Here is a 27,824-nt window from a genome sequence, read left to right on the forward strand (position 1 = left end):
AGTGTTTGGTGTTGAAACAGTGAAGACCGTGTCAGTGATGGAGGGAGATTCTGTCACTCTAAATACTGATGTTTCTGAAACACAGAACTTTAATCTGATAGAGTGGAGGTTTGGAGAGTCAGGTCCAGTCATTGCTGTAACTGATGGAAGGATGAGTTCATATCCCCATCTCACTGAGATATTCAGCGGCAGACTGCAGATTGATCATCAGACTGGATCTCTGACCATCAAGAACATGAGAATAAAACACTCTGGACTTTATAAACTACAGATCAGCAGCAACTCTGGTACCTCATCTAGGTCATTCAGTGTTACTGTCTCTGGTGAGGATACTTTCATTATTTTTTGAATTAGTTGTTTACAAAAGCATTATCTACAGAACCAGTAAAATGCTCTATACATTTCACAGATCTAAAGCCAACAATAAATGCATATGCCAAAATAAATGGCAGTCAGAATGGGATCAGTGCTTAAACCATAAATTACCTGAAATAAATCTTGATGTTGGGACAAGACATGAATTTCATTTTAATAATCACTTACACACAATTACAGAGTCTCACATCAGTTTTTACTATCAGGAGAAAATTCCTCATCAAAATCCACTGTCCAATAAACATATTTTACTGGACTGTAATGCTTCTACCGCATTAAGGAACTTGTGTTATTCTGTCTGTACTTTTTGTAAAGGTTTTTAACCAAGCAAGTTAAAATTTATTTAAAGGTACAATATGTAAGATTTTTGTAATAAAATATCCAAAAATCACTTGCACAGTTTGTGTATATACATTTCATGCAGTTTTGTACTTACAATATCCCAAAAGTTCCCAAAGATTTTTAATTTCAGAGAAATTCCAATTTTAAATAATGGCTCGTCCATGTTCACTTGTCGCCTGTCAATGACGTAATATCCGCATTATCCCTGGTTTCCGCTTGTACTGTAATAGTAACTATGGCGACAGACGTGTACAACTGCGTTACGTCTAGCGGCACGCTCGCACTGTTGTTGTTTCGTTCAAACATTATGGACTATGGCAAGCAGATTTTGGGACAAAATGAGAACTAAAACATGGATCAATATCAGCGTGGCGTTTCCGAGATGCCGAGAGCTTCACGTCCGTGACTAACTTCGACTTGATGAGACACCGCTCTTGCATGTACTTTTAGACAGGTGAGCAACTGTACATAAAATGATGAAATGTTGGAATATGATCAGTATGTTATTCTAATGTTGATCTAGCTTACTGATAGTTTCATACAGACAAACTAACACATAGAATAACATTATAACTTTCAACACACTCATGCAGTTTAGTGTGATAGTGTAGACCAAGTGAAATAGCGCTGTTTTACATCACAAGTTTAATTTGTCTAATAAACTGACCAGTGTGAGTATTAATTCAGCACTTACGGGTAGTTCGGTAGAATGAAATGTTCTTATTCCTTTATGTCCGCGGGACTCGCGTGTGGCGCTGATATCTGTCTCTCATTAGCAATTGCGCCCTGCTTCATAACACAGTCATCTTAAAAGCATCAATGTATTCACATTATTAGATCAATTGGAATGACGACAAGTTCCATAATTCTGCGTATCAACCTACGCCTTTATTATTATAATACCGACAAAAAAAATTACATATTGTAGCTTTAAGGTTTTTAGAAAAAAAAGCATAAATATTATTTAGTTTTAGTTTAAAAAAATTAAGAACTAAAGCTTTTTTTTAACAACTAAAATTGGCTAAAATATATTCACCATGAATAAAGTCATAGAAGCTTGCACACATGGCATTAAAAAGAAAAGAACATATTATATATAATCTGTTCAACAATCTTACAGAATTGTAGTTTCTCAATATCACAGTCGTGCTGTTGTTCTTCATAACATCACATCTGTGATTGGGTCGCAGGTGATCACATGTCTGTGATTAATTCAGATGATGTGACATTAAAGGACTTAAATCATAAGGAATTTATATTCAATGACATCATACTGCAACTTTCAGAGCACAAAACTTCTTCCCCAGACCTTTTCATTAGCTAAAACGGCTTGATGTGAATGTTCTTAAATTACTGACACCTGTAAATACTGACTATATGAACTTTAATCTCCATCACTGATTTGATTTTAATGTTTACATGCAATTAACTTACCACCATTAACATAGAGATCTACTTACCAGATGTTCTCTCAGGTTATATAGTGCTGATGTTTCTAGTGTTTGTTACTGACTGTCTCTTTATCATTACAGTACCAGGTCTGTCACTGTCTTCAGGTGCTGTGGCAGGAATAGTTGTTGTTCTGCTGCTGGTGTTTTCAGCTGCAGCTGCTGTTTTTTTTTACTATCGTCACATAATCTGCTCTCCAAAACCTTTATTGGGTAAGTATAACAACTCATACAACAAGAGATTTTACATAGTCAATAGTGTTTTTTTTATACCACTAGTTCTGCTTGTGATTGCACAAGTTGGCCTAAAATTATAAACCTGCTGTCTTTTTTGGCCATTTTGAATGTTATCTGGACTGTCTAGCGCCTCACAGATGTATTTGAAAACTAAGAGAAGGATATTGAGGGTGTTGTGTAAATGAACTGATATGTTTTGTGAGTCAATGAATCTATCGCCTCTTATCTGGTCATTAGTTTGAGTTGTTTATGCATACTTAAAGGGATTGTTAGAGAAAAAAATGAGCCAAAAAGTATGAAATCTGAAATGTCATCCTACGGAGCTCTTTCTTTTTAATGCCACGATAGTTGATAAAAAACATTTCTGTCAAAAAGGAAAAGTCATTTTAATGGTAAATTGCATTGGTTGTTGAGATGATGAGATCTCTGAACAGAAATCAGAACCGGGTAAGTATTAAACCTGATACAGCGAGAACAATTCGATTATTGTCTGACAGGAAAGTTCTAATGTAGTTTTCATATTCAGCATTTCTACATCTTTTTACCACGTTCTGTTTGTGATTAGATTAGTGACTAGTTTAATTGTCCAATATTGAGCTATTGAGCTGTCCAATATTGAGCTGCATGTCTTAATGTAGCCCAGTCTTAATGTAGCTCTGGTCAATTCTGCATTCTAAACAGAAATTCAGTTTAGAATGCAGAATTGACCAGAACTACATTAAGACTGTTCTATTGTGCATGTTAACATTACATGTTAACATGTAATGTTTGCACTACTGCTTTTGAAGCTCACAGAACTAAATGTAAGTTTGAGAAACTTTTAGCATGAAACCCTAAACTGCTGTGACTGTTTTGAGTTTAACATGGGCTGTCTGACTTATATTTGTGTCATTGTGTGTGGCTTCACTTGGCTTTTTCTTTCAGACTTTAACACAGAAACCATTAAGATGGCGCTGCACTTGTTTTTTAATGATTTGATGCTTCCGGTTAATACTAAGTGAGTTGGTTTATCTCATATCTGGTCAGTAGTATTTATTATCCATATTTAATCAATAAACCATTTTTTAAGCAAGCAATTTCTGAGAAATACTGTGCTGAAAATTTAATACGCCCAAACAAACAGTTAAGTGAATTTTTGCCAGATGTATGTTCTGTGTGTGTGCCAATGCACAGCCATTACGCCTAAGCTTGACTTCGACTAATTGCTGGTCATGGCCTATAGAGGGCGCAACAGGATAAGAAATCTTAAAAGTCAAACAGTTCACCCAATAACAATCATGTGCTAACCCAAAATTAGCACATGATTTACTCACCCTCAAGACATTCTAGCTGTATATGATATTCTTCTTTCAGACGAATACATTCAAAGTTATATTAAAAAATGTCTTCCAAGCTTTGTACTGGCAGTGAATGGCCTTTTCTGTTTTGAAGTCCATAAACGTGTATGTATCCATCATTAAAGTAGGTTAATAAAGGTCTTCTGAAGCAAAGCGATGAGTTTGATAATAAAAATATCAATATTTCAAACTTTATACAGTAAAATAACTAGCTTCCGGCCAAACAAACATACGGATTCCACTTAAGTTTAAAGCACAACATATGCGAATAATGCGACGTACTGCTGATATTTACACTACGCCATGACGCACTGCGCTACTTCCGACTTCCAACTTAAGTTGTGCTTTAGGCAGAAGCTAGAATTTTACTTTGTAACATGTTACATATTAATATTTTTCTTACACAAACTCATCACTTCGCTCCAGAAGACTGCATTGTAACGCACACATATAGTTTGCACATCGCACACAGATTGCACACGCTCAGAATCATTCAGTAGTGCAGAAATGTATTGTCAACACTGTTCTGTGTTTTATCATTAAAATAGCTGAGAAACTGAAGAGTTCTAGCATATATTTCTTAGTAACTAAAACCCACAGCTACACTATTAGTAGAGAGACGCTGCCAGGTAGAATTAATTCACACGCAATCGCTTTCAGATAAATGTAATCTTTCTGTGCTACTTTATCTGGATCTGATTTAGAATGAGAAGAAATCTGTGAGAAATATAACGACCCAAAAGAACTGATAAAAATAAGCTGTTAGAGCAATAGCCTTGTGGGCAACGCTTATTTATGGTTCAGGCTTATTAGTACATTCAAGACGGCATTAGTGACTAGTCGACTCGTCTTTCATCACATAAATGTCGACTCTAAAATAAGAACTATGAACTATGTCCCGCTTTATTATTGAAAATATCCCAGCGCTGGAAAGATGTTTGAGAGCAGGAAGGCCTTGAAATGAACACAGAGGTTTCTGCTCGATGTGTGAGTAACATTGTTTTTTGCTGTTTCACAGAACAAAGATATGCTGTTGTTTTTGAACATCTGTTTTTGAACAACATGTTGTTATAGCACATCTGTTTTCTTCATCTGTTTGGATGAGGAGAGGCACAGCTCTGATGAATGGAAGGCAGTCTTGAGACACATAACCAAACTTGTAGTCTTTGCACTTGACCACTTGTCTACTTGCATGACATATTTCCTGTATTTGGCCTTGTAAGTGTTCAAGTGGGCGTAAAGACTGCATATGTGCATAGAACTTTTGATTACCCGATGGGACACACTTACAGTATAGTGTTGTAAAAATATTTACAGAGCTTTATTTACACATTTTGATTTTCAATACTTTGCATTTTAAAATAAAAATATTGGACAGACAACACAGTTTAGTCATTGTGGTGCTTCTAATTAAGTGATAAAAGCAATTGTAAATGTTGTATAAAAAAGACATACCATCTTTGCACCAATAAAATGTGAAACACTTTGTTTTACTTCCAAACTATATGTAATATCTTATTAATTTAACTTACAGTCAGTGGAATGTTTTCCTCGACATCTCTCAATTTCTGGCATGCGAGTTCACGAACATGATGCATAATGGGATACGCTTAGCCTGTGTGGGTTTAGTGTGCGTTCAGGGCACTTTTTTTCTCTCTTTGACATTTTTAAGACATGGGAGAGTCTTTCACACTTACTTCATGTCACATGCACATGCTGTCAAATGACTAAAACTGCAAATGTAGTTATTTGGACAGGCCTTATGTAACTTGTGCCGCTGTTGAAGCATACAGTATAACTACAAGTTACTTGCGAAGGAACATTGGGTCTTATTCACTAGCAGTTGCGCACACTATTCGTATTTATACAAACTTCTCATGAAAAATGTCCTCCTTATTCAGAAAACAAATAGCATACTCATATATTTTTCCATGGTCCCATTCTAGATCCTTATTGGACAACTGTATTTTTGCCCATGAATAAAATGTTTCAAGTTAGTTTCAATTTTATATTGATTTATATTAATTTTAATATCAATTTTGGGGGTTAAGCCAGTTTTAATATGGAGTGAGAAAAGAATCTGTATCTTTTATGAATACTCCTAGATGTTGATAAGTAAAAAATGCCATGACACTTGCAGAATGGTTACAGACAGTGAGGGAGATTTACGTGATAACACACAGATTGAAACTAAGAATAAGTCAGTTTACTGAGCTATGTAAACCTTTAATGAAGAGACTGGGCGAGATGTGGGGGTAATGTTTTCAAGGATATATTTTTCTGTACTATAGTTGTTGACTTTAAATAGACTGGCTGGTTACATTTGGCAAACTTGATCAAAGAAACATTTTCTTTGTTTTTTTCTTTTTTTATGTGTCACAAATTAAGTTGCATTATCATTGGTGGAGGGAGAACCGGTCACTTTATACCCTGATACTGAAATACAGAAAGACGAACTGATAGTGTGGATGTTTGGAGACACTCTCATAGCTCGAATGACCGGAAAGAACATATTTGGACATAAAACATTTGACGGAACTGATGGGAGATTCAGAGACCAACTGAAGCTGGACAAGATGACTGGATCTCTGACCATCAAGAGCACGAGAACTGAACACTCTGGACTTTACGATCTACAGATCAGTGGAACCACAAAGAAGAGATTCAAAGTTGCCATTAATTGTGAGTAGTTGTTTATTTTATTTATTTATCTTTGTGTGATTCATCGAAATGAACGCAACTAAATTTTAATAGTTAAAGTGCAAATGAAGTTACTGTTATGAGTTATTAATTTTGTATTTTTCTCAATTTATTAAATGTTATAGTGTACAAAATGAATTGATGCAGTACAGGAAATTACTGCCCCAATTAATCATAAATAATGAGCCAAAACATTATGATCGTCTTCCTGAAATGCTGTTGGTCCTCCACGTGCTGCCAAAACAGCTCTGACCTGCTGATGCATGAGGTCTGGACTCTACAAGAGCCCTGAAGGTGTCCTGCAGCACCAAGACATTAGCAGCAGATCCCTCAAGTCCTGTAGGTTGTGTGGTGGAGCTGACGTGGGTTCAACACATCCCACAGATGTTCAATTGGATTGAGATCTGGGGGCGCATTACAGAAAGATCCTAACTTTAGAATCCTATGTTATCAGTTTGGTAACCATGGCATTTTCAGATAAGACCTCATTGAGGACAAAAGCTTTTACAAAATGACATTTCTTAAGTGCATAATTTTATCTTAACTACGGATAGGAAAAGGGTATTACAGCACCATCTTAACTCCACAAAAAAAAAATCCTTAAAATGGTCTTAACTTTAGGACAACCCCAATGGTGTCCTAACTTCAAAAGCCAACTGTAAAAATCACATAATAATAGCCCTGTCTGAGAATATCACATTTATTAATGATACCAGATGAAGAACAGCGATGTTTGATGGTGGAAAGACACCCAAATGGTGTGCTGCACTTTGACAACAAAACTCTGACAAATAATTACAGACTCCTATGAAATAAAATAATTAGGCTTTGCCTTTCTACCAAGCTTATCAAAATTTCACTTAATGAAAAGCACCACTTATTTTGTTTCTCCATTCTCCAGTTTTTCCGTTTTACATCACAGCTGTTTGCGCGTTGTTGGTTGCTTAGTACACTCAAAAAAATGATATGTTGGCTTTACTTAACTTTTTTATGTAAACAGGTTCCACCGGTTCCACATAACTATGTTTTGTTAAACAAACATAATATGTTCATGTAACTTCAACATCATGGAATTTGGTCATTTTAAGCGACCCAATTAAACTCTGAGCTAATGAGTTAATTAAGTGAATAACTGAGTGATGATTGAGCATTATTGAAGACACATGATGTTAACAAGCAGAATCTCTGAAGGAGAAAACCGGAATGTTTAAGTCACCATTATGGAGATAAGTATTTGTTTTAGTTGGGCTCTTGACCATTAACTTATTAACTCTATATTTTGTTTGGTTGCTGTACATGAGTTATAACAGCCGGATAAACAATGAACTAAGGAGATCTGATGGTGTTGGTTGTGATTTAACATAATCATTATTTCACAATCATTTGACCTCAATTACTGAACTTATATTGAACCCAATTTCTGAGTTAAGTTTACCTTACTGTCATTGTAGAGCATACTATTTTTAGGCTTTTCAATGAAATTCAAATGATCAAATCAGGAAATAAAAAACAAACTTCTTAAAAAATATGTTGAATAGGCACACACAGACATCAAGAATATGAATCTCAGTAATGGTGACAAACAGATCATAAGCTCATTATTTATTCATGCAGCAATGCATGATGGGAGCCATGAATGAGTTTTGATTGGTGGCACCCAGAATGCACTGCAACATGCTTTATAATTGTCACCATTGTTGAGATTCACAGGCTGATTCTTGATGTCTGTGTGTGCCTACTCAAAATATTTTTTATAGGAAGTTTCTTTTTTATTTATTGATTTGATCATTTGAATTTCATTGAAAAGTCTAAAAATAGTATGCTCTACAATGACAGTGCTGCTATTATTCGAAAGGTTAACTTAACTCAGAAATTCGGTTTAATATGAGTTCAGTGACTCAGGTCAAATGATTGTGAAATAATCATTATGTTAAATCACAACCAACACCATCAGATGACCTTTGTTTATTGTTCATCCGGCTGTTATAACTCATGTACAACAACCAAACAAAATATAGAGTTAATAAGTTAATGGTCAAGAGCCCAACTAAAACAAATACTTATCTCCATAATGGTGACTTAAACATTCCGGTTTTCTCCTTCAGAGATTCTGCTTGTTAACATCAGGTGTCTTCAATAATGCTCAATCATCACTCAGTTATTCACTTAATTAACTCATTAGCTCAGAGTTTAATTGGGTCACTTAAAATGACCAAATTCCATGATGTTGAAGTTACATGAACATATTATGTTTGTTTAACGAAACATAGTTATGTGGAACCGGTGGAACCTGTTTACATAAAAAAGTTAAGTAAAGCCAACATATCATTTTTTTGAGTGTAAAAGACCTGAGAGTTGATTACAGAACTCGATGGAGGAGTTTAAGATTTCCTAACTACAAATCAGATTTTGTAAGATAGGATAAGAATCTTAAATCAACTTAATATTTGCTTAATATGAATTTGTAAAAAATCCTAAATAAACTTGTCAGATCTTAACTTAAGACATAAGATAGAAAGTTTCTGTAATACGCCCCCTGGTGAATTTGTAGGCCAGGGAAAGAGTAGGCCTTGAACTCTTCAGCATGTTGTCATTAAGGGTGTACCTGGTCTGTAACAATGTTTAGGTTGGTGGCACATGTCAAATTTACGGCCACATGAGTGGCCGGGCCCAGGGTTTCACAGCAGAATATTTCCCAGAGCATCATTCCCTCCACCGGCGTGCAATCGTCCCACAGTTCATTCTGGTGATGTCACTTTTGAATCTTTTCATAATTCCTAGAACTATTGGTGGAAGTTCCCGGTTTTTGGCATGTTTGCACCGCAGGGACTAGGAACGATTTTAGTTCTAGGAACTCTTTTGGAGGAACTAATTTAGCACCTACTTAAGATTTGGTCTAAACCAGCACAATAGGAACTATCAGTGACGTTAGTGAACGCCGATTGGCCGAACGCACTCGAAACACCAGCACCCACCAGCATACTACCACATCCATTGTGGGAGTGGCTGGACCCTAATACTCCCTCTAGTGGCTTAGTCTCTAAGATCTATAATTCAATTCTTTTATTACAATAGTCGTCGCCTTTTTGAAGACCCACACAGACAGTGAGAATAAAGTTTCTGTGAATGCGTATATAAATATATTTATATGGTGTGTATATATATATATATATATATATATATGCGTGCGTGCGTGCGTGCGTGCGTGCATTTACGCCGCATGTGGCGTAAAATAACTATTGTTCTCAAATGTTTTAACTTTTGAACTGCTAATCCAATCTGTATGTTTTAAAAAAGTCTTGTAAAGGAGATTCCTTGAAGAGTAAACGTGTAAACGTGATTGCGTCATCAAGTTTTGATCATCATTGATTTGTCAAAGAAACACGTGCGGTTTGTTCCTCTGAGCCAAACATGAACAATTGTTGATGCTTAGTCTCACCCCGTCCCCAGATTGGGTTTAACTATCATCTGCTCACCCAATAAACATAGGTTTTGGTCTTTTGCACCACCAATTAGCATCTTTATTTGGACATTTTAACTGCACTCTCTGACACAGCATAACACAAATCAAAAACAATTATACAACTGCTTTACACATCGAATGAGGCACTGAAATGTATCTTTTCAAACGAGTCGCTACACAATGACCCAGTGGAATTGACCTTTTGCAGGGAGTTTGATTGACAGGCGATCTGACCAATCATAATCCGCCGAATCTGCCATTTTGTCCGATAAAGCAGTCAGGAGAGTTAGTAGATTAACGTTGGAGGATTTGTAACTAAAGGGGGCGGCTCTTTGCGAACGATCAATTGTGTCCAATAGAGATAACTGGCGCAGCCAAGAGTCCCGTTTCTAAATGTAAATACTAATATAGTTTGTGAAAATATTTGACATTTGTTTGTATTGTTGTTGCACAAGACAGTTTTCACAAGTGAAAAAAAAAAATATATATATATATATATATATATATATATATATATATATATAAAAGTCAATTTGCTTCAGTGGTCTATTGTTATAAAACAATGTTTCCATTTACTTCTGAACTTTTTTGGACACATCTGCATTGTCAGTAAATAAATAAAAAACACCAGTTTTTCACTGAAAAGAGCCTATAACTATAATAATGTTGTAATAAAAGCAAACCTTGCTCAGGGATCATTAAATGTCGACAAATTTTAATCTGGACATTGTAATGGAAATTTTACATTTAGATCTAGATGTGTTTTCTACTTTTAGATGTGTTCTTTTATCTTTTAGATGTGTGCAACTTTTATTAACATAGAGGATTTATATACTCATAAGCATTTAAAGTAAGATGTTCATATAAGCTAAAGGACAGTATTAAAGATATAACCAAGCTGTTAGAAACGCATAAGTTAAAATAAGCTTTCTGAAACAACATGTATGTGTGACAAAAACCCAAGTAGCAAAGAGACAATGTCTACTTCAAATGACCTATTGGTTGCTTCAAATGTGAAATGTATGTGTGCAGCTTTTGATCAAACCAGAGATAGGCAGAAAGTGTGAATTTGAACACGTAGCTAAAAACAGGAAATCTTGACGAAGATGTCATTGTTCTGACTAGGTGAATTTATGTCCAACAAGAGAACTTGAACAAACACGTTTCCTTTTAAGGTAACCAAGACAATCTTCTGAAACAGATGCAGCCTACTCAGGATGTGTTAGGGTATATAACCTGGTGAAAGGCATCAGCCCTTCGCCCTTCTCATGTCAGACTCTGTCTGTGTGTGAACTGCCTTTCTTGCAAGAAATAAAACATTTGATACTTTGACTTTTCAAAGGTTTCCACTCGTCTCCTTCCTCCTAACTTTTCGAATAGAATTATTTCCACGACAACATCTAGAATATCCCAGTATAACTTTCTAAAGGAAAAAAAATCCAAACTTCAGGAGGTTCTGTTTGAGTTGAATAAAAAAAAGGGTAAATGCATCCATATCATCTGTTTAAAATGATAAATGGCACTTGATGCTGACTGCTATAATGGGTTAGAAAATAAAGAAAAGTACAGACGAGTCAGGTGCCCCACAGATGTTCTAGGTCTTTAAGGGTTAAAGTGACAGCAGCCTGTTATGTTGTAAATGATGACAGAATGTAATTCTTGTGTGAATTATACCTTTAACACCAGTATTGAGTTAATGTGCATGTTCATATTTATGCTCATGTTTTTGTGATCAAATCTGATTGTGATCAACTCTTGTAGCAACTTAAAGAAATTAGTGTTGTGCCTTGTATTAATACATAATACTAATAGTGAATATGTATTAGTAATTAGTATTATGCACATTTGTAAGTCATTTAAATAAACGTTCAAATAAATATATGAATCAATGTGTATTTGAGCTTTCTATCTGATCATTATTGTATTCTAGAGGACAAACACTGATTCCGTTGTTAACTGATATAGCTTTATAAACTCTAATTAAATATACTTGTGTGTGTTAATAGTTTTTTGTTGTATTTGAAACAAGTTGTTTGAAATCAGTTGGTTCATACTGTATGCTCTGAAAATCCAATTTGAAAAGATATGGCAGTTATCTAACCACATCAAATCAAAACGCAGTAAAAACTAAAATATTCTCTAGTTGAATTCAAAGCAATGGCCGATTATATTCCATCATAAGTTAACTTTTATTTAATGTATACAACTTATCCATCTTGCTTAATTTTTAATTCGGAGCCAAACGAATCTATCGTCGTAGCAACAGTTTTCTGAACTTTCTGAGTGTTCTTTTTAATAATCATCTGAAACTTGGCAAACTATCAAACTGGCGGTTCTAGTAAAAAAAAAAAAAAATTATATTTGTATATATATATATATATATATATATATACAGTTGTGTCCAAAATAATAGCAGTGTGTTTAAAAAAGTGAGTAAAGTTCAAATCAATAAATCAATAATGTTTAGAGTGTATATTGCGTGAATGACGGGTGGTTGGGCAGATATTGTGTTTTGCGGTAGGTGGTATGCCATACGGAACCGTTGCCGCTGAAACTGCATATTAACGCACCAGTGGGGCTCGACAGCCTTAGTCAACGGGTTGGCGCGTATTGGGTTGCGGAGAGATTGTGAGATTGTGGTTAGGTCTCAGCAGCAGGAGGGAAGTAGAGGTCAGTGAGCTGGGCTGAGTTGAGTGGGGGACGGAGGGGGGTGACTCTGGGACGCCAGAGTCACTGTCGAGCCCTCTTGAGGTGTCGTGGGCTAGTCGACGAAACACTGAGGACGGAAGGTGCCCACTTGAAGACCCTAGAGATGTTCCTTACTCCGCTCAATCCAGAGGGTTGTTATGGGGGGACCGCACTGTGGTTGCAAGCGTTGTGTGCTGACGCGCAAATACACTGCAGCTATTAACACCAGACAGAAGGAGATTCACGTCACCAGATGGAAAGAAGCGTAAATGGATGGATAAGCATAGGTTACTGTAAAGCTACGTCTTAGTTGGTGCTTATCTTGGCGAAAGCCGAGTACAAATCAGCATGAAGTTTTAACATCTACTCTCGTGTAATTGAAATCATGTAAAAAAACATACTTCATGCTGCTCTTATCAATATGCTATTAGTAAAATAGTATTAGGTAGCTATTAGTTGGGAGAGACTGTTTATTATTTTTAAATATGCACATTGCTTCTCTGTATAGCATCACCTGGTCGGAGAGGCAGCAATGTGTAAAGTTTGGCTCCTAATGTTAATTATTGTTCCAGTAAAGTGTATTCATTTCTAAAATAAGCGGACTAAACAGGTTATCTGTCACTTTTCAGAAAGGGCGGGGCGCGAGATAGTCTGATAGTCAGTTAGTCTAGATTATCTGTAGACCTTTAACACTGATTGCCTGCATCTGTGTGTTTGCTTCTACTTGTGTTTCTTTGTCATTATAAGATCAGTTTTCTATCTGCTTCACTATGCCCTGAAGAAGGCCCCATGCCGCTACGCGTGGGCGTTTTAAAGTTGTCCATTTAGGACATGTCATCTGTGTAATAAAGACATTTTAATTAAGGAGTGCCTCAGTCATCAGAGAGTTCTTTCTCTACACTGTCACCTACAAAAATCTATTTTTATTTAGGCCTACAAATAATGGAAACAGTGGTCTTTTTCTGTCCTGCTGCATAAAGTGCTTCTTATAATAATCCACTGCTCTCTCTTCTCAATGTCACAAATAACTAAAGTAACAATTACCCTCTTATCTCATAATGATTTCAGTGTATTTTAAAATGGCAAAGTCTTACAAAAGTATTGCACCATAGTGTTACAGGATATTATACAGGTCCTTCTCAAAATATTAGCATATTGTGATAAAGTTCATTATTTTCCATAATGTAATGATACAAATTAAACTTTCATATATTTTAGATTCATTGCACACCAACTGAAATATTTCAGGTCTTTTATTGTTTTAATACTGATGATTTTGGCATACAGCTCATGAAAACCCAAAATTCCTGTCTCAAAAAATTAGCATATTTCATCCGACCAATAAAAGAAGTGTTTTTAATACAACAAAAAAATGTCAACCTTCAAATAATTATGTTCAGTTATGCACTCAATACTTGGTCGGGAATCCTTTTGCAGAAATGACTGCTTCAATGCGGCATGGCATGGAGGCAATCAGCCTGTGGCACTGCTGAGGTGTTATGGAGGCCCAGGATGCTTCGATAGCGGCCTTAAGCTCATCCAGAGTGTTGGGTCTTGCGTCTCTCACAGGGGCGTAGCAAGCTTTTTAAAAGTGCGGGGGATGGATGTGATCAGGGCCCTGGTTAAGAATTCAGAGGGCACAATGTAATGTTGGCCCCTCCTTAGGCAGGACAAATGTAGTTTGTCCAAGGACATTTAAATTTGGCATTAACATTATGCTGGGGTAAAGTTCCTAAATGATCGTTCTTTCTCATTGTATTTTGTAAAACTATGTTGTGTGGACCTCGGCCCCTCTAAGGGGGTTCGGGGGCATGCTCCCCCGAAAGAAAATTTTGTACATTTTAAGGTTAAATGCATCAATCTGGTGCACTCTGAGTCTGAGAGCTCAAAATTAAGAGCTTCAACTGGCTTCGACCCATGAACTGTGCACACTGAACAAAGAAAAAGCATTGACTTGTACCTAAAGAGGGTTCAAACTTATTTTTAGTTATGATATAGAGTCTCAGTCTACATTACATTATCACTGGTGTTTTAGAATGCCAAACATTATTATAATAATATAATAATGATTTATATAATTATTCCTATGATGGAAAATCCATATAGCCTAAATGTATGCTAGCCTACTGTAGAAATGAAAATGAATATTTCAAAGTAAATTTTATATTACGCTATAGAATAGGAAAATTACAATACTTTTGTCCTAATTTCTTCACTTGCAAGAAATAAACCCTTGAGTTTTATTTTGGAGAAAACACCAGATCACCATGCTGAATGATCGCGTGAGCAAAGTGCGCACTTTTCTTTAAATCACGCAGCACAAACAGAATGCCTACTTAAATAAAGTATTGTGCTGTTTAGTCTAAAAAACGAAATCTAATACCAAAAACACTCGACATGTCAACAAAACATAAACATAACATCTTCCCAATCACAAACACATATCAAGCTTATTTAAAAACCTCGCAAGCATAAACACTCATTCAAAGTACCTGGAAAAGGGAGATGTAAATAACCATAACCATAGTTCCCGCCTCCTCAGCACGAGTGACTGAAAAATCACACCAAGAGAGGCGGGACTTAAGGCAGAACAGCCAGTCATCAGCCGGTCACACTCAGAGCCGGTGTCATGTTTGAGAGGGAGGGGGAGAGCAGGACGAGCCGCAGCGAGCACACACACAGAGCGGCCAGAGAAACGGAGGAGCGACTGTAGTGAGGCGTTTGTGCAAAACTGCGGAAAAACTGCAGAAAAAGAGCGGGTGTTGAACCCTCTCACCGGGAAAAGTGTGGGTGTTAAAACACCCACATCCCCCACGGGTGCGACGCCCCTGGTCTCTCAACTTTCTCTTCACAATATCCCACAGATTCTCTATGGGGTTCAGGTCAGGAGAGTTGGCAGGCCAATTGAGCACAGTAATACCATGGTCAGTAAACCATTTACCAGTGGTTTTGGCACTGTGAGCAGGTGCCAGGTCGTGCTGAAAAATGAAATCTTCATCTCCATAAAGCTTTTCAGCAGATGGAAGCATGAAGTGCTCCAAAATCACCTGATAGCTAGCTGCATTGACCCTGCCCTTGATAAAACACAGTGGACCAACACCAGCAGCAGACATGGCACCCCAGACCATTACTGACTGTGGGTACTTGACACTGGACTTCAGGCATTTTGGCATTTCCTTCTCCCCAGTCTTCCTCCAGACTCTGGCACCTTGATTTCCAAATGACATGCAAAATTTGCTTTCATCCGAAAAAAGTACTTTGGACCACTGAGCAACAGTCCAGTGCTGCTTCTCTGTAGCCCAGGTCAGGGGCTTCTGCCGCTGTTTCTGGTTCAAAAGTGGCTTGACCTGGGGAATGCGGCACCTGTAGCCCATTTCCTGCACACACCTGTGCACGGTGGCTCTGGATGTTTCTACTCCAGACTCAGTCCACTGCTTCCGCAGGTCCCCGAAGGTCTGGAATCGGTCCTTCTCCACAATCTTCCTCAGGGTCCGGTCACCTCTTCTCGTTGTGCAGCGTTTTTTGCCACACTTTTTCCTTCCCACAGACTTCCCACTGAGGTGCCTTGATACAGCACTCTGGGAACAGCCTATTTGTTCAGAAATTTCTTTCTGTCTTACCCTCTTGCTTGCGGGTGTCAATGATGGCCTTCTGGACAGCAGTCAGGTCGGCAGTCTTACCCATGATTGTGGTTTTGAGTAATGAAACAGGCTGGGAGTTTTTAAAAGCCTCAGGAATCTTTTGCAGGTGTTTAGAGTTAATTAGTTGATTCAGATGATTAGGTTAATAGCTCGTTTAGAGACCCTTTTCATGATATGCTAATTTTTTGAGATAGGAATTTGGGGTTTTCATGAGCTGTATGCCAAAATCATCAGTATTAAAACAATAAAAGACCTGAAATATTTCAGTTGGTGTGCAATGAATCTAAAATATATGAAAGTTTAATTTTTATCATTACATTATGGAAAATAATGAACTTTATCACAATATGCTAATTTTTTGAGAAGGACCTGTGTATATATATATATATATATATATATATATATATATATATATATATATATATATATATTAGTTAGTGGTGGGTCGTCTCTCTATTTAATTCTGCATTAATTATATCAGGTATGAACGTCATTGACATTGAGCCGCACTGAGCAGTCAAATCCTCTGAAAGACTCCAGGTCCACTTTTTTATGGCGGTCCATTCCTGATTGCGGTAATTCTTTTTAGTTACACTTCTGACATTTACTTTACACTTTGAATAAAACTTTAACCACTGCAACAACAAGTTGTTAATTGTTGTCTTCACAACACATTGGCAAATACATGAGTTTGAAATAATTTTGGTAGCTGGCAGTGCCACAATCCAACAGTGCTGGGGACAGCTGTCATTTGGCTGGCTAGCATAACTAAGTTACTGCGGCGGGTAATTTAGCCATGTAAATGATAATGCAACACTAACAAATTCAACCTAATCTCAAGGGATGAAACGCTACACAGATCGGGCAACAACTAAATAAATAACAGCAAAAGTTTTGCGTGCTTTTTAAACAATCAAACACCCCATTAGGTTGAGATACTATTTACTGTAGTCAGGTGGCGGGTGAAATAAATGATTATGGCTAAGAAGCGTGCGTAACGTGACGTATCGTTGCTGTGCTAACGATTGAAAGTCTTCTGATTAATAATAATTATAATTATTAATAATAATTGCTGCTATGACAGAAAATACATTTGAAAAGAATAAAATATCGTTAAGGGTTTAATAACGTAAAGGGAATAATGTATTTAACACCGCCTCGGGCCATTCTTTAAAAATACTCTGACTATAAATTGATAGTTATATCACAAACAATTTACTGTTATTTAGACAACAAAAATCGGAACTAATACACTATAATAAACGATAAAAGGAGAACGGTTCGTAAACTAGAAAACAACATTTACCCGCTGCCCATTGTGTGACGTTGTTGAACCAGGGAATCCGTGTGAGCCTCAAATGTCATTTGACAAATGAGCCTCATTGACTTTGTATGGGTGTTGTTATATATATATATATATATATATATATATATATATATATATATATATATATATATATATAGGCTATTACTGCAAAATACACATTTACAGCATAAAATCAATCGCCTGAAGCCATACTTTCCAGCGCAGGCAAACTACTCGATGGCTGAGATGGTCCTCACTGCAGAACATGAAATCCACGGGGAGGAGTCGTATCCAGATCCAACTCCTCCCACCTTACATACCTAAACCTACCCATCTCCGCCCTCTGATCCCTAAGCACCCCTAATCCCTAAACCCACCCCTAATCCTACCCATCTCCGCCCCTTGGATCTTGATCCGACTCCTCCCCGTGGATCTCATGTACTGCATTGAGGTGCTACTGGGATGGCTTACCCCATTTCGTCAAAATCCAAAGATGAGGGATTTGCATTCAAATTTATCGGGCGACCCTCTACGTTGTCAAGCGACGAAGAGGGGGTACCCTCAATGTCGGCATATTGACGTGAGGGGGAAATTACCAAACAGCAATCCCTTTTCCAGAAAAGTTGGAACAATTTGGAAAATGCAATAAAATCAAGAATATGTGATTTTTTAATTATCTTGATGCTTTAATTAACAAAAGTACAAAGAAAAGATTTCCAATGTTTTCACTGACCACCTTAAGTATATTTTATAAATATAACTTAAGAAAATTTTGAATTTGATGGCTGCAAAAAAAGAAGAAAGTTGGGACAGAGGAATGTCCCATTGTCCTCATTTTAATTGCGCTTTTTAATAATTTGGGAATGAAGGATACCAATTGTTACCATTTTTACATCTCACCTGATACATCTGCTACAGTCTGTTGTCTATTTCTTCTTTTCATGATTGGCCATACATTTTCAATAAGAGACAGATCTGGACTGCAGACCTAGAGTGTCTACAAAGCCACTCTTTTGTAGCACATGCAGGATGAGACTGATGAATGAATGTACATGATGTTTGCTTTTGCATTTGTCACTGATGAAAGTCTGGATGGTGTCTTTTGTCTTTGCCACTAAAAATTGTATGTCTGTTTCCCCCCAAAACAAGCTGAATCACAAAATTGCCTGATTATTTGTACGCTACTTATAAATATTTGCAAGAAATATTTCTTTAAATGATATTAGATGACTATGACCAGTGACTATGACTAACAGACAGATTTTCCAGACATGTCCTGGCTGAGATTTTTCCTAATTTTTCCTGGAGCTTTTATTTTTTTCCTATTGTTTTCATACTTGCTGAAGGTAATGACTGTAAAGAAGGCTGGTTTGTTTGCAGGTATTGCACATAATCAACTATTCATGGCCTGGGATCTACAGAAAAGAGTCAAAGCAAAGCAATGTATGAGAGCTATTAGAGAGCACATCAATAGGGAACCAAAGCCAAATCCCAAATATTTCAGGCAATTTAGAATTCCTGGCCAGGAAAATGTCTTTGGAAAATAATTGTGTACAGCATTAATACTTTCCCAATGCAGATGACGCTGCTTTAGCACCACCTTGTGACTGAATATGAAAACACCCTTTTTTCATTATATTCAAGCAATGGTCTTTGTGTTCAGGAATGTCTTTTGAGAGAGACAATTTGGGATGTTTCCAACTCAAGGGCTGGGTAAATATAGGACAGAACACATGTTGGGTTCATTTTAGAATTGGGTTGTTTATTTAACCCAGCATAATGGGTTAATTCATTTTTACTATAGTAGCCTACTAACTTTTTTGTTTATTTTACCTCATACAATAATTATTTTTTATGTATTAACTTAAATCCTCTAAACTTGCTTGCTAATAATTCATCAAGCGAAACAGGCAGAGTTTAAAAATAAATATGTATAAAACTTTAGATTTTTGTTGATTGATAACTCATGTAGGCCTACAAATGCTTCATAAATCGTTGATAAGCAGTCATAACAACAAAGAGTGACTTTAAATCACAACCTGCCAAAATAGTAAAATAGCCATTTTAACTCCCGTTATAAATGCTTAAAGTGCACCTATTATGCTTTTTTAAAGGCTCCTAATTTTGATTTAGTCGTCTCCTGCAACAGGTTTACATGCATCAAAAGTCAATTAACTCTTTAATTTTCTCCTAATACACATTACAGATCTTGTTTAAACTGGAATCGGACAATGATAGACTCAAGAAGAAGTGAACACATGTACAATGCAACAGGAAGTTTCAGAATGGTTAGTTAATGAATGTATTATGTTAACTATCTTCAATTAGCATATTCTTTCATGATAATCTAAAAAATTGTTGAGTGGGAACTGGTGTTAGATGCATACTGAGTGACATGCTATTGCATTTGTGTTATGTACTCTATTGCATGTGAAGACCATAGACAGTAAAAGAAATGGACACAGCGACCCCGTTGATTTCAACGGAGAGAGTTGAAGCTCAACATGGGCACTCACTTCCTGATAGCCAAGCGTTCTGCGCAGGCTCAAACTGAGCTTGATGACGTAGATGTCACGTGAGTAACCGAACTGACAGTTGTAAATCTTCTAGTAGCTGTGCCAAGACAAATCTGAATCAGCCATAGACATTCAAAAGGCTAATTATTGCTAACTAAGACCTCGTTTACACTGCAGGTCTTGATGCCCAATTCTGATTTGTTGCTTATATCCGATTTTTTTGACTGTCTGTTTACACGTTCTTTAAATTGTGACCCATTTCTGATTCATGTGTTTACACTTGCCATAGGCTATAGGCTATCTGAAACATATCTCGCATGCTTAAAGGGTTAAATTATCTTGCACAGATGGACGAACACGAAATATGCTTCATGCTCTGCGATATGCGAAGTTGCAAAACACCACTTTTGAATAAGAAACAATGTCTATAAAACTCGTTAAAACTCCACGAATCACACGCGTATCGGTGAGAACACTTGTTAAAACAGCATACACACACCCGAACTTGACTGCACATCACATGTTTGACATTATTGATACTGCTTTCATTCGTAATGCAACGGACCGATTTACGGGACATAAATTAAGCATTAAAATAAAGGGGTTATGGGCTGTGCACTGTTATACAATAAAGAGCCAGCACAGAGACAGCAAATAGAAATGAACACAAAATAAATGTAAATGAACAATTTTCGTTACATTTACAATCCTGTGAAAACACTTCCCGTGCCCCTGTCCACATTCCTCTCCTACGATGACACGTTTCGTCGATCATCCATCCCTTTGCAGAAGCGCGTCGTGGGTTTCTTTCGTCATTAAACCGCGGAGAAGTCGCCTAATGCCTCAGAAAATCCGATCTGCCTGTTTACATGACAGTCGCATTGGCACATATCCGATTTATTTCCACATATGAATGAGGCCTGAAACCGATCTGGAAATATCCGAATGCATGCGTTTTGTTCCTGTTTACACTGTCATAGAACACATCCGATCTGTGTCACATATGAGCAAAAAATCGGAATTGGGTCACATTTCACTGACAGTGTAAACGAGGCCTAAATGATAGTTAAGATTAGTAATTTAACTTAAACAGCTAATCTAAGTCGAATGTAAGTTAAATGAGTCATATTTATTTAACCGCCCAATATAATATTCCAATATATAAAGAATTGTGAGCTAGGTGTTAAATCATGTAGTTTTGGCCAATAAATCATGGTCACAAACACTTGAACAAAACCGTTTTTCTTTATTTCACGTTATGTAGCCATTTTGTATGGCTTCCGAACGGGATCACATTCATCTTCAAGCGTAGATCTGTATATAAAGGAACAATGTTAACTGCGATAGACATTGAGATGTTTTTTTTCTTCTTCCATTGCCTGTATAATTTCCTGATAATTAATTTCCCCATCCCCCGTAGGTGTAGTAAAATAATTTAAAGTCTGTGGATAAATGTTACTTCATATGTATTCACTTGCCACATATCGAATTATTTCCAATTCCTCAAAAACGTTGTTTAAATATTTTGTCGCGTTGCTTTTATGGACTCTGTCTATCTATGCCATGGGCTGACTTTAGACAGTAAAAGACTGCCTGAGAGACTGTGCGAGCTTCTCCTCCTGTCTATACGGTAATGTCTCTATTGTGCGACATAAAGTCGCGTGTTTATGACGCAATTTTTAGCCTATTTAGCCTTTAAGTATGGCTTCTACGGGGCCATAACGTAAGATACAAAGTAATGGAGCCTTTTATACATTGTCGTGTTTCTTTAGAAATAAATAATGGACCAATGGAGTCTTTGGACGCCTCATGGGATGCTAACAGCAGGTGATAGCCAGCTACAATGGCGGCTCCCGGAGGCAGCTTCAATTTCCGGCTGATGGATTACCCCCTTGGTGAAGACGGATGTGTAAGGCCTGCTAATTTGATCCAATGCCGGCATTCAAATTAGCGGTGAAGGTCTCAACGCGCGTTCCGTCTCTTCCAATGGCAGAGGGATTTATAATTAAATGTAATACTTTTTGTCTTATGTTCTAACTCGTTTCATCTGACTCCATAGAATGAAAGTGTTTTAATGATATCTGTGCATCATTAAATATACGTTAATGTTTGACTATTCCTTTTAACTCCAATGAAAATAAAGTCAAAGTCTGTTAGAATAATCAAATATAACAATTTATTATGTCAGGTAAATGTATTTTAACAATTCCATAATCAATTGAAAGATAATCAATGCAAATCATCAAATGTTTTAGGATTAGAGAAATAGATGCAAACCCAACATGAACTACATGAGCTAAACCTCACGGGCTATCTGAAATACAGAAAAAGCCACGACTCCTTGCTGCATTCCATTAAATAGCCAGAACTTCTTTTCAATGGTAATTTGCATTCAGGTTACATCTTATTTGGGGGGTAGGGGAGAAAGGCCATTTGTCCACCTTTCTTTGTGTACCAGTTTCTCTAAACTTCTAAAAAAACCTTATTACCTTTTGTTTTACTTATTTGGAATGAGACATTTGTACCACTCATTCCTAAGACATTTAAAATGATACCAAACATAATACTCAATGATAATCATTCACATCAAACCATACATATATTCTTATGTGTGTTTTAGGTGATCTGTATGAAGGGGAAGGAGTGGGGGATGAGGGGAAGAAATGTAGATTAGGATGATTCAGAGGTGAGACCTTTGTCTCTGGGGAAGAGGGGGGAAGCCAAATGTTAATTTGCCAAGGTCCTTTGTCTCAATAGACCATGTGGTCAGATATTTTCTCTTCAACAAGTTTTACGGTCTTACAGATGCGACAGCTTGAGCAGACTCACAAATGTGCTGTAGCCTACAACAAGTGATAATTGACCAGTCTATGTTGTCCCGTTTCCACTTAAATGGCGCTGGAATGGATCTTGTTTCACTCGTTGTCGAAATATACTGTGACTGACTCCATAACCTGTCTATAAACAATCAGTGTACAGTTCTATGTTCAGTTCAGTTCACCTGTGTTGTCCAGGATATCAGACGGAGATATTCAGCTCCTGACGGGCAATGTGAATATAAGGTAACAGCTGAAGCTCTGGAAGAGCTTTGAGTGTAAAAGTGTTAATATTTTTTTTTTTAATTAAAAGTTATAACTCACATTGGTTGTGGTTCTTCTAATAAACCTTTACTGTTACTAGAGTATGTATTAGCCTAGATAATTTTTTCGGATACTGCCGCCTGTAACCGGTAGGCGTGGTTTGGGAGTGGCCTGGCTTCGTAAGGGCAGCAAAGCAAGTGCATTCTGGGAGTTGTTGTCTTTCAGCCACATGAGTAAAAAATACATTTTCTGTCTTTTCTCACATTTACATTTACAATTATTCATTTAGCAGACGCTTTTGTCCAAAGCGACTTACAAATGAGAACAATAGAAGCAGTTAAACTAACAGTAGGGCAACAATACGTAAGTGCTATAACCCCTCTCAGTTTAATCTTAGTGCAGGTTTTTTTTTTTTTTTTTTTTTTTTTTTTTTTTTAAATAGAATGGAAGAGAGAGAGAGAGAGAGAAAGAAAGAAAGAAAGAGTTAGTATTACTGAATCAAGTGCTGCCGAAAAAGATACGTCTTCAGCAATTTCTTGAAAGTGGCTATTGACTCAGAAGCTCTGGTTGAGTTAGGCAGATCATTCCACCAACAGGGAACAGTCATGGTAAAGGTCCGAGAAAGAGATTTTGTGCCTCTTTGAGATGGTACCACCAGACGACATTCGCTAGCAGAGCGCAAGTTTCTGGATGGCACATAAGTCCGAAGTAATGAGCGTGTAAGAGGGAGCAGTGCCAGTGGTTGTTCTGTAGGCAAACGTCAGTGCCTTGAATTTAATGCGAGCGACAACTGGCAACCAGTGCAATTTTGTGAGGAGAGGAGTGACGTGTGCTCTCTTTGGCTCATTAAAGACTACTCTGGCTGCGGCATTCTGGATCAATTGTAGAGGTTTGATAGAGCAAGCTGGAAGACCAGCCAGGAGAGCATTACAATAGTCCAGTCTGGATAAAACAAGTGCTTGGACAAGGAGTTGGGTAGCATGCTCTGTAAGGAAGGGTCTGATCCTCCTAATGTTGTGCAAGGCAAATCTGCAGGACCGGGCAGTTCTAGCAATGTGGTCTGTGAATTTCAACTGATCATCAATTACAACCCCAAGGTTCCTAGCTGACCTTGATGGAGTTATGGATGACGAGCCTAGCTGAATGGAGAAGTTGTGATGAAGTGTTGGGTTGGCCGGGACCACAAGTAGCTCTGTCTTCGCAAGGTTTAGTTGAAGGTGGTGGTCCTTCATCCAGCCAGAAATGTCTGTCAGGCAGGCTGAGATACGAGCAGCTACCGTCGGATCGTCAGGCTGGAATGAGAGGTAGAGTTGCGTGTCATCAGCGTAGCAATGATAGGAAAAGCCATGTTTCTGAATCACAGATCCTAGTGATGTCATGTAGATGGAGAAGAGGAGTGGTCCAAGCACTGAGCCCTGAGGCACCCCAGTAGCTAGATGTTGTCATTATCTGGTCCAAGCTGGTCATTAGCTGGTCCATGCTGGTCATTAGCTGGTCCAAGCTGGTCATTAGCTGATCCAAGCTGGTCATTAGCTGGTCCATGCTGGTCATTAGCTGGTCATTAGCTGGTCCAAGCTGGTCATTAGCTGGTGGGGTCCTGGATGAGCTGGTGGACCAGCTTGGACCAGCTGGTGGGGACCTGGATGAGCTGGTGGACCAGTTTGGCTAAGCTGGTGGGGTCCTGGATGAGCTGGTGGACCAGTTTGGCTAAGCTGGTGGGGACCTGGATGAGCTGGTGGACCAGTTTGGCTAAGCTGGTGGGGTCCTGGATGAGCTGGTGGACCAGTTTGGCTAAGCTGGTGGGGACCTGGATGAGCTGGTGGACCAGTTTGGCTAAGCTGGTGGGGACCTGGATGAGCTGGTGGAACCATTTCTGATAGCACACATACATCTCTGTGATGTCTATTTGATGTCTATGAAATGTGAGTATTTGCAGTGTGTTGTCAAACTGATGAAGAAGTTTTCTTAATTTTCTGGTGTTTTTCTAATTTGCATGTGTTTTCTTCAGTTGCAGCGCGTTGAGCTCTCGCTACCGTACATTTAATGTAAAATATGCTTTGAGTAATTTGTGAAATTGCTATAATAAAGACAATGAAACGGTTGAATGATGAAAAATGATCATAATTCATACACAAGTAAGATGAAAATAAATACAGATCAAATGCCTAGTGAATATGCAATTTCTAATACTAAGTTAAATATGTAAACAGATATTAAAAAAATTCAACACAATGAAACAAATGTAAAAAATAATTATAATTCATATTAGGTAAAAATACAGAGCAAAGCAATAAAGCGTAAATGTGCCATTTTAAATTTTAAGTTAAATAGGTAAACAGATATTTAAAAAATATAATTCATACATAGTTAAGACAAAAAATACAGAGTACATATGCACCTTTAAATGCTAAATACCATAGGTAAAATGCAATAAAATACTGTAGATGAAATAAAATGCTAACATACTATAATTGTTTAAAATAATTGTTTTTGTACCTAGCTACTGTTTAGTAAAGTTTTACTGTTTAAAAAATATCATAACACATGTGACACATTATCATATGTGTAAGCTAACTTTTTACAGTGATTTTGTGGTGCTGTTATAGAGCATCTTATTTATATTTTCAATTAGATTAAATGTCCCTTTCAATAGTGTTTGGAAACATGCAGATGTATTTTTCGTTGGTGAAGTTAATGTACAAGCATTTGTTCACAATTTCGGTTGGTGAAACTGCCCGTAACTGACCAAAATTAGAAGAGCATACTAAAATGTGAGGAAGAAAAACCCTTGATCTTCCATTCTGCAAAAGGGGTACATCAACAGGACATATTTCTTTTATCAGCACAATGCATCTCTCTGACTCTTCAATTCTCAAAGTTAAGATCTTGCTGACAATGCCAAATGTTCCATCCTTCAAGACCACTACATTGTCATTTGACCTCACTGGTTTTAGGTAATCTGTGGAGTGAATGACCTCAGTGTTCACTATTAATCGGCAGTAAACGTTACACTCTATACCGATAGGCATGTTTTGAACAATTTGCCTCACAGCAACTTCCTCCTCAAAACTGAGTGTCAAAACTGCAGCAGAGCCAAGTAAACAGACATCACCAACTGAGTTAGAATGCTTAAGTCTGTTTGTTTCAGTCACATCTTTACAAAACTCGAGTACGCTCTCGCTGAATGTGTCTGTGCTAGCTAACATGGGAAGAGTTTTACTCATTATAAACTTGTTAACAATTTGAAGTGGTGCTCCCCTGGCATTTTTAACAAGTCTTACAAGCTTTCCATTGCCATTTTCAGAATTAAAGGCTGAATGCGCCCAAAGAGGTCCCCAATTTTTCACACTCGCTGACAAATGATGTAGTAAGTGGACATTAAATGTCATAGACTTTTCTCCATACAGCATCTGAAAGCGAAATGCAAACTCAAGGAGTAGTAGGTCTGCTGCATTTACATCATCTTTTGAAATGCTGTCACTCAGAAGCAGGTATACAGCTTGCACTAATAGCGCAAAATGGCAAAGATATTTTGATGGGAGAATATCTTTCAAGCAAGGCAATGCATAAAAAAGAAGCCAAGCTCTCCACTCAGCAGCCTTCCAGTACTTTCTTTCAGTGAGATCCCTGGGGAGTCTTCGAATATACTGAGGGGGTTTTATTTTAGACAAGCGTCCATTTATGACACGTTGATTGTCCGGAGAGCCAATGTAGAACTCACTACCATATTCATCCAGCCACAACTTTGACAATTGTTTAGTTACACCAAGTAAAACACAATGCATATAATCTGCCACAAATCCATGAACCACATCAAAATATGGTAAATTGACCAATGGTGATAGGCCCTTAACCCCTCTGATAGGATGTCCACCTCTAACAGCCTCCTCCATGTCATGGATCATTTCTGATGCATTTCTGTCGGCATGTTGCTCTTCACTAACAGGGTACCTGACTGCTCCGCAGATATATTTTCCTGGATGGTAACAGAACCCACAACCATAGTAGCCATTAAACTGAGTGAGGTTTTGCATCAAGGGTCTAGCAACAGAGTCCACACAACAGCATAACCCTACCAGTTTACTTTTTATCCATGAATTTGTGATTTTGTTCCACCACAATACCCCATCTACAACCAATTTTTTTGCGTGCTCTACAAATTTGTCAAGAAATATATCCATCCTTGGATCCCCTTTCCCATGCCACAAACCAGCAAGTATCATGTTTTTTCTACGTTCGGCAGGTGGAATTTCATTAATAGCCAGCTGTATTGGCCAGATTGATGTACCTGAGGCTTTGTACAAGGGACTTCCGTCTGAATTGAACACATATGAAAGGTTATCCTTATTGTGCAGAATTCCACCTGGGCGCGAGAGCTCTTTGTACATATCGCCATCATAAATGTCCCTGAGTACGTTCTCTGATGTTGCTCTTGTAAATCTCAAATTGAGTGAATTTCTGAAGTTGTCATTTTCAAGGAATGACTTAACCTGTAAATCAACTGGTAAAGTTACAAAGTAACTCTGGCTTTTCAGATCTTTGGTACTGTTTGTCTTGTTACAGTGTGAACACACATAGTGTTTCCTCTGATTATTGTTTTTATGACTTGCAAGATATGACTGACAGAATGTACAAAGGAAATGAAGTTCTGTTCTCTGACTGAAGTGTGTGAACACCTTACTAAGCATGTG

General features: G+C 37.5%; 1 protein-coding gene across 1 annotated transcript in view; it reads left to right on the forward strand.

The window, feature by feature from the left end:
• Positions 1-6,267: 6,267 nt before the first annotated feature.
• Positions 6,268-27,824, forward strand: part of LOC130071873 (uncharacterized) — an 86,522-nt gene continuing 64,965 nt past the window's right edge. Inside the window, exon 1 of the mRNA XM_056236790.1 lies at positions 6,268-6,421. Within this exon, the coding sequence (XP_056092765.1) occupies positions 6,316-6,421 (106 nt within the window). The 5' untranslated portion in view covers positions 6,268-6,315. The remainder of the gene's footprint in view (positions 6,422-27,824) is intronic.

Source organism: Rhinichthys klamathensis, unplaced genomic scaffold (assembly GCF_029890125.1).
Source record: "Rhinichthys klamathensis goyatoka isolate OS25496 unplaced genomic scaffold, OSU_Roscu_1.1 h1tg000465l_1, whole genome shotgun sequence".
Lineage (NCBI taxonomy): Eukaryota > Metazoa > Chordata > Actinopteri > Cypriniformes > Leuciscidae > Rhinichthys > Rhinichthys klamathensis.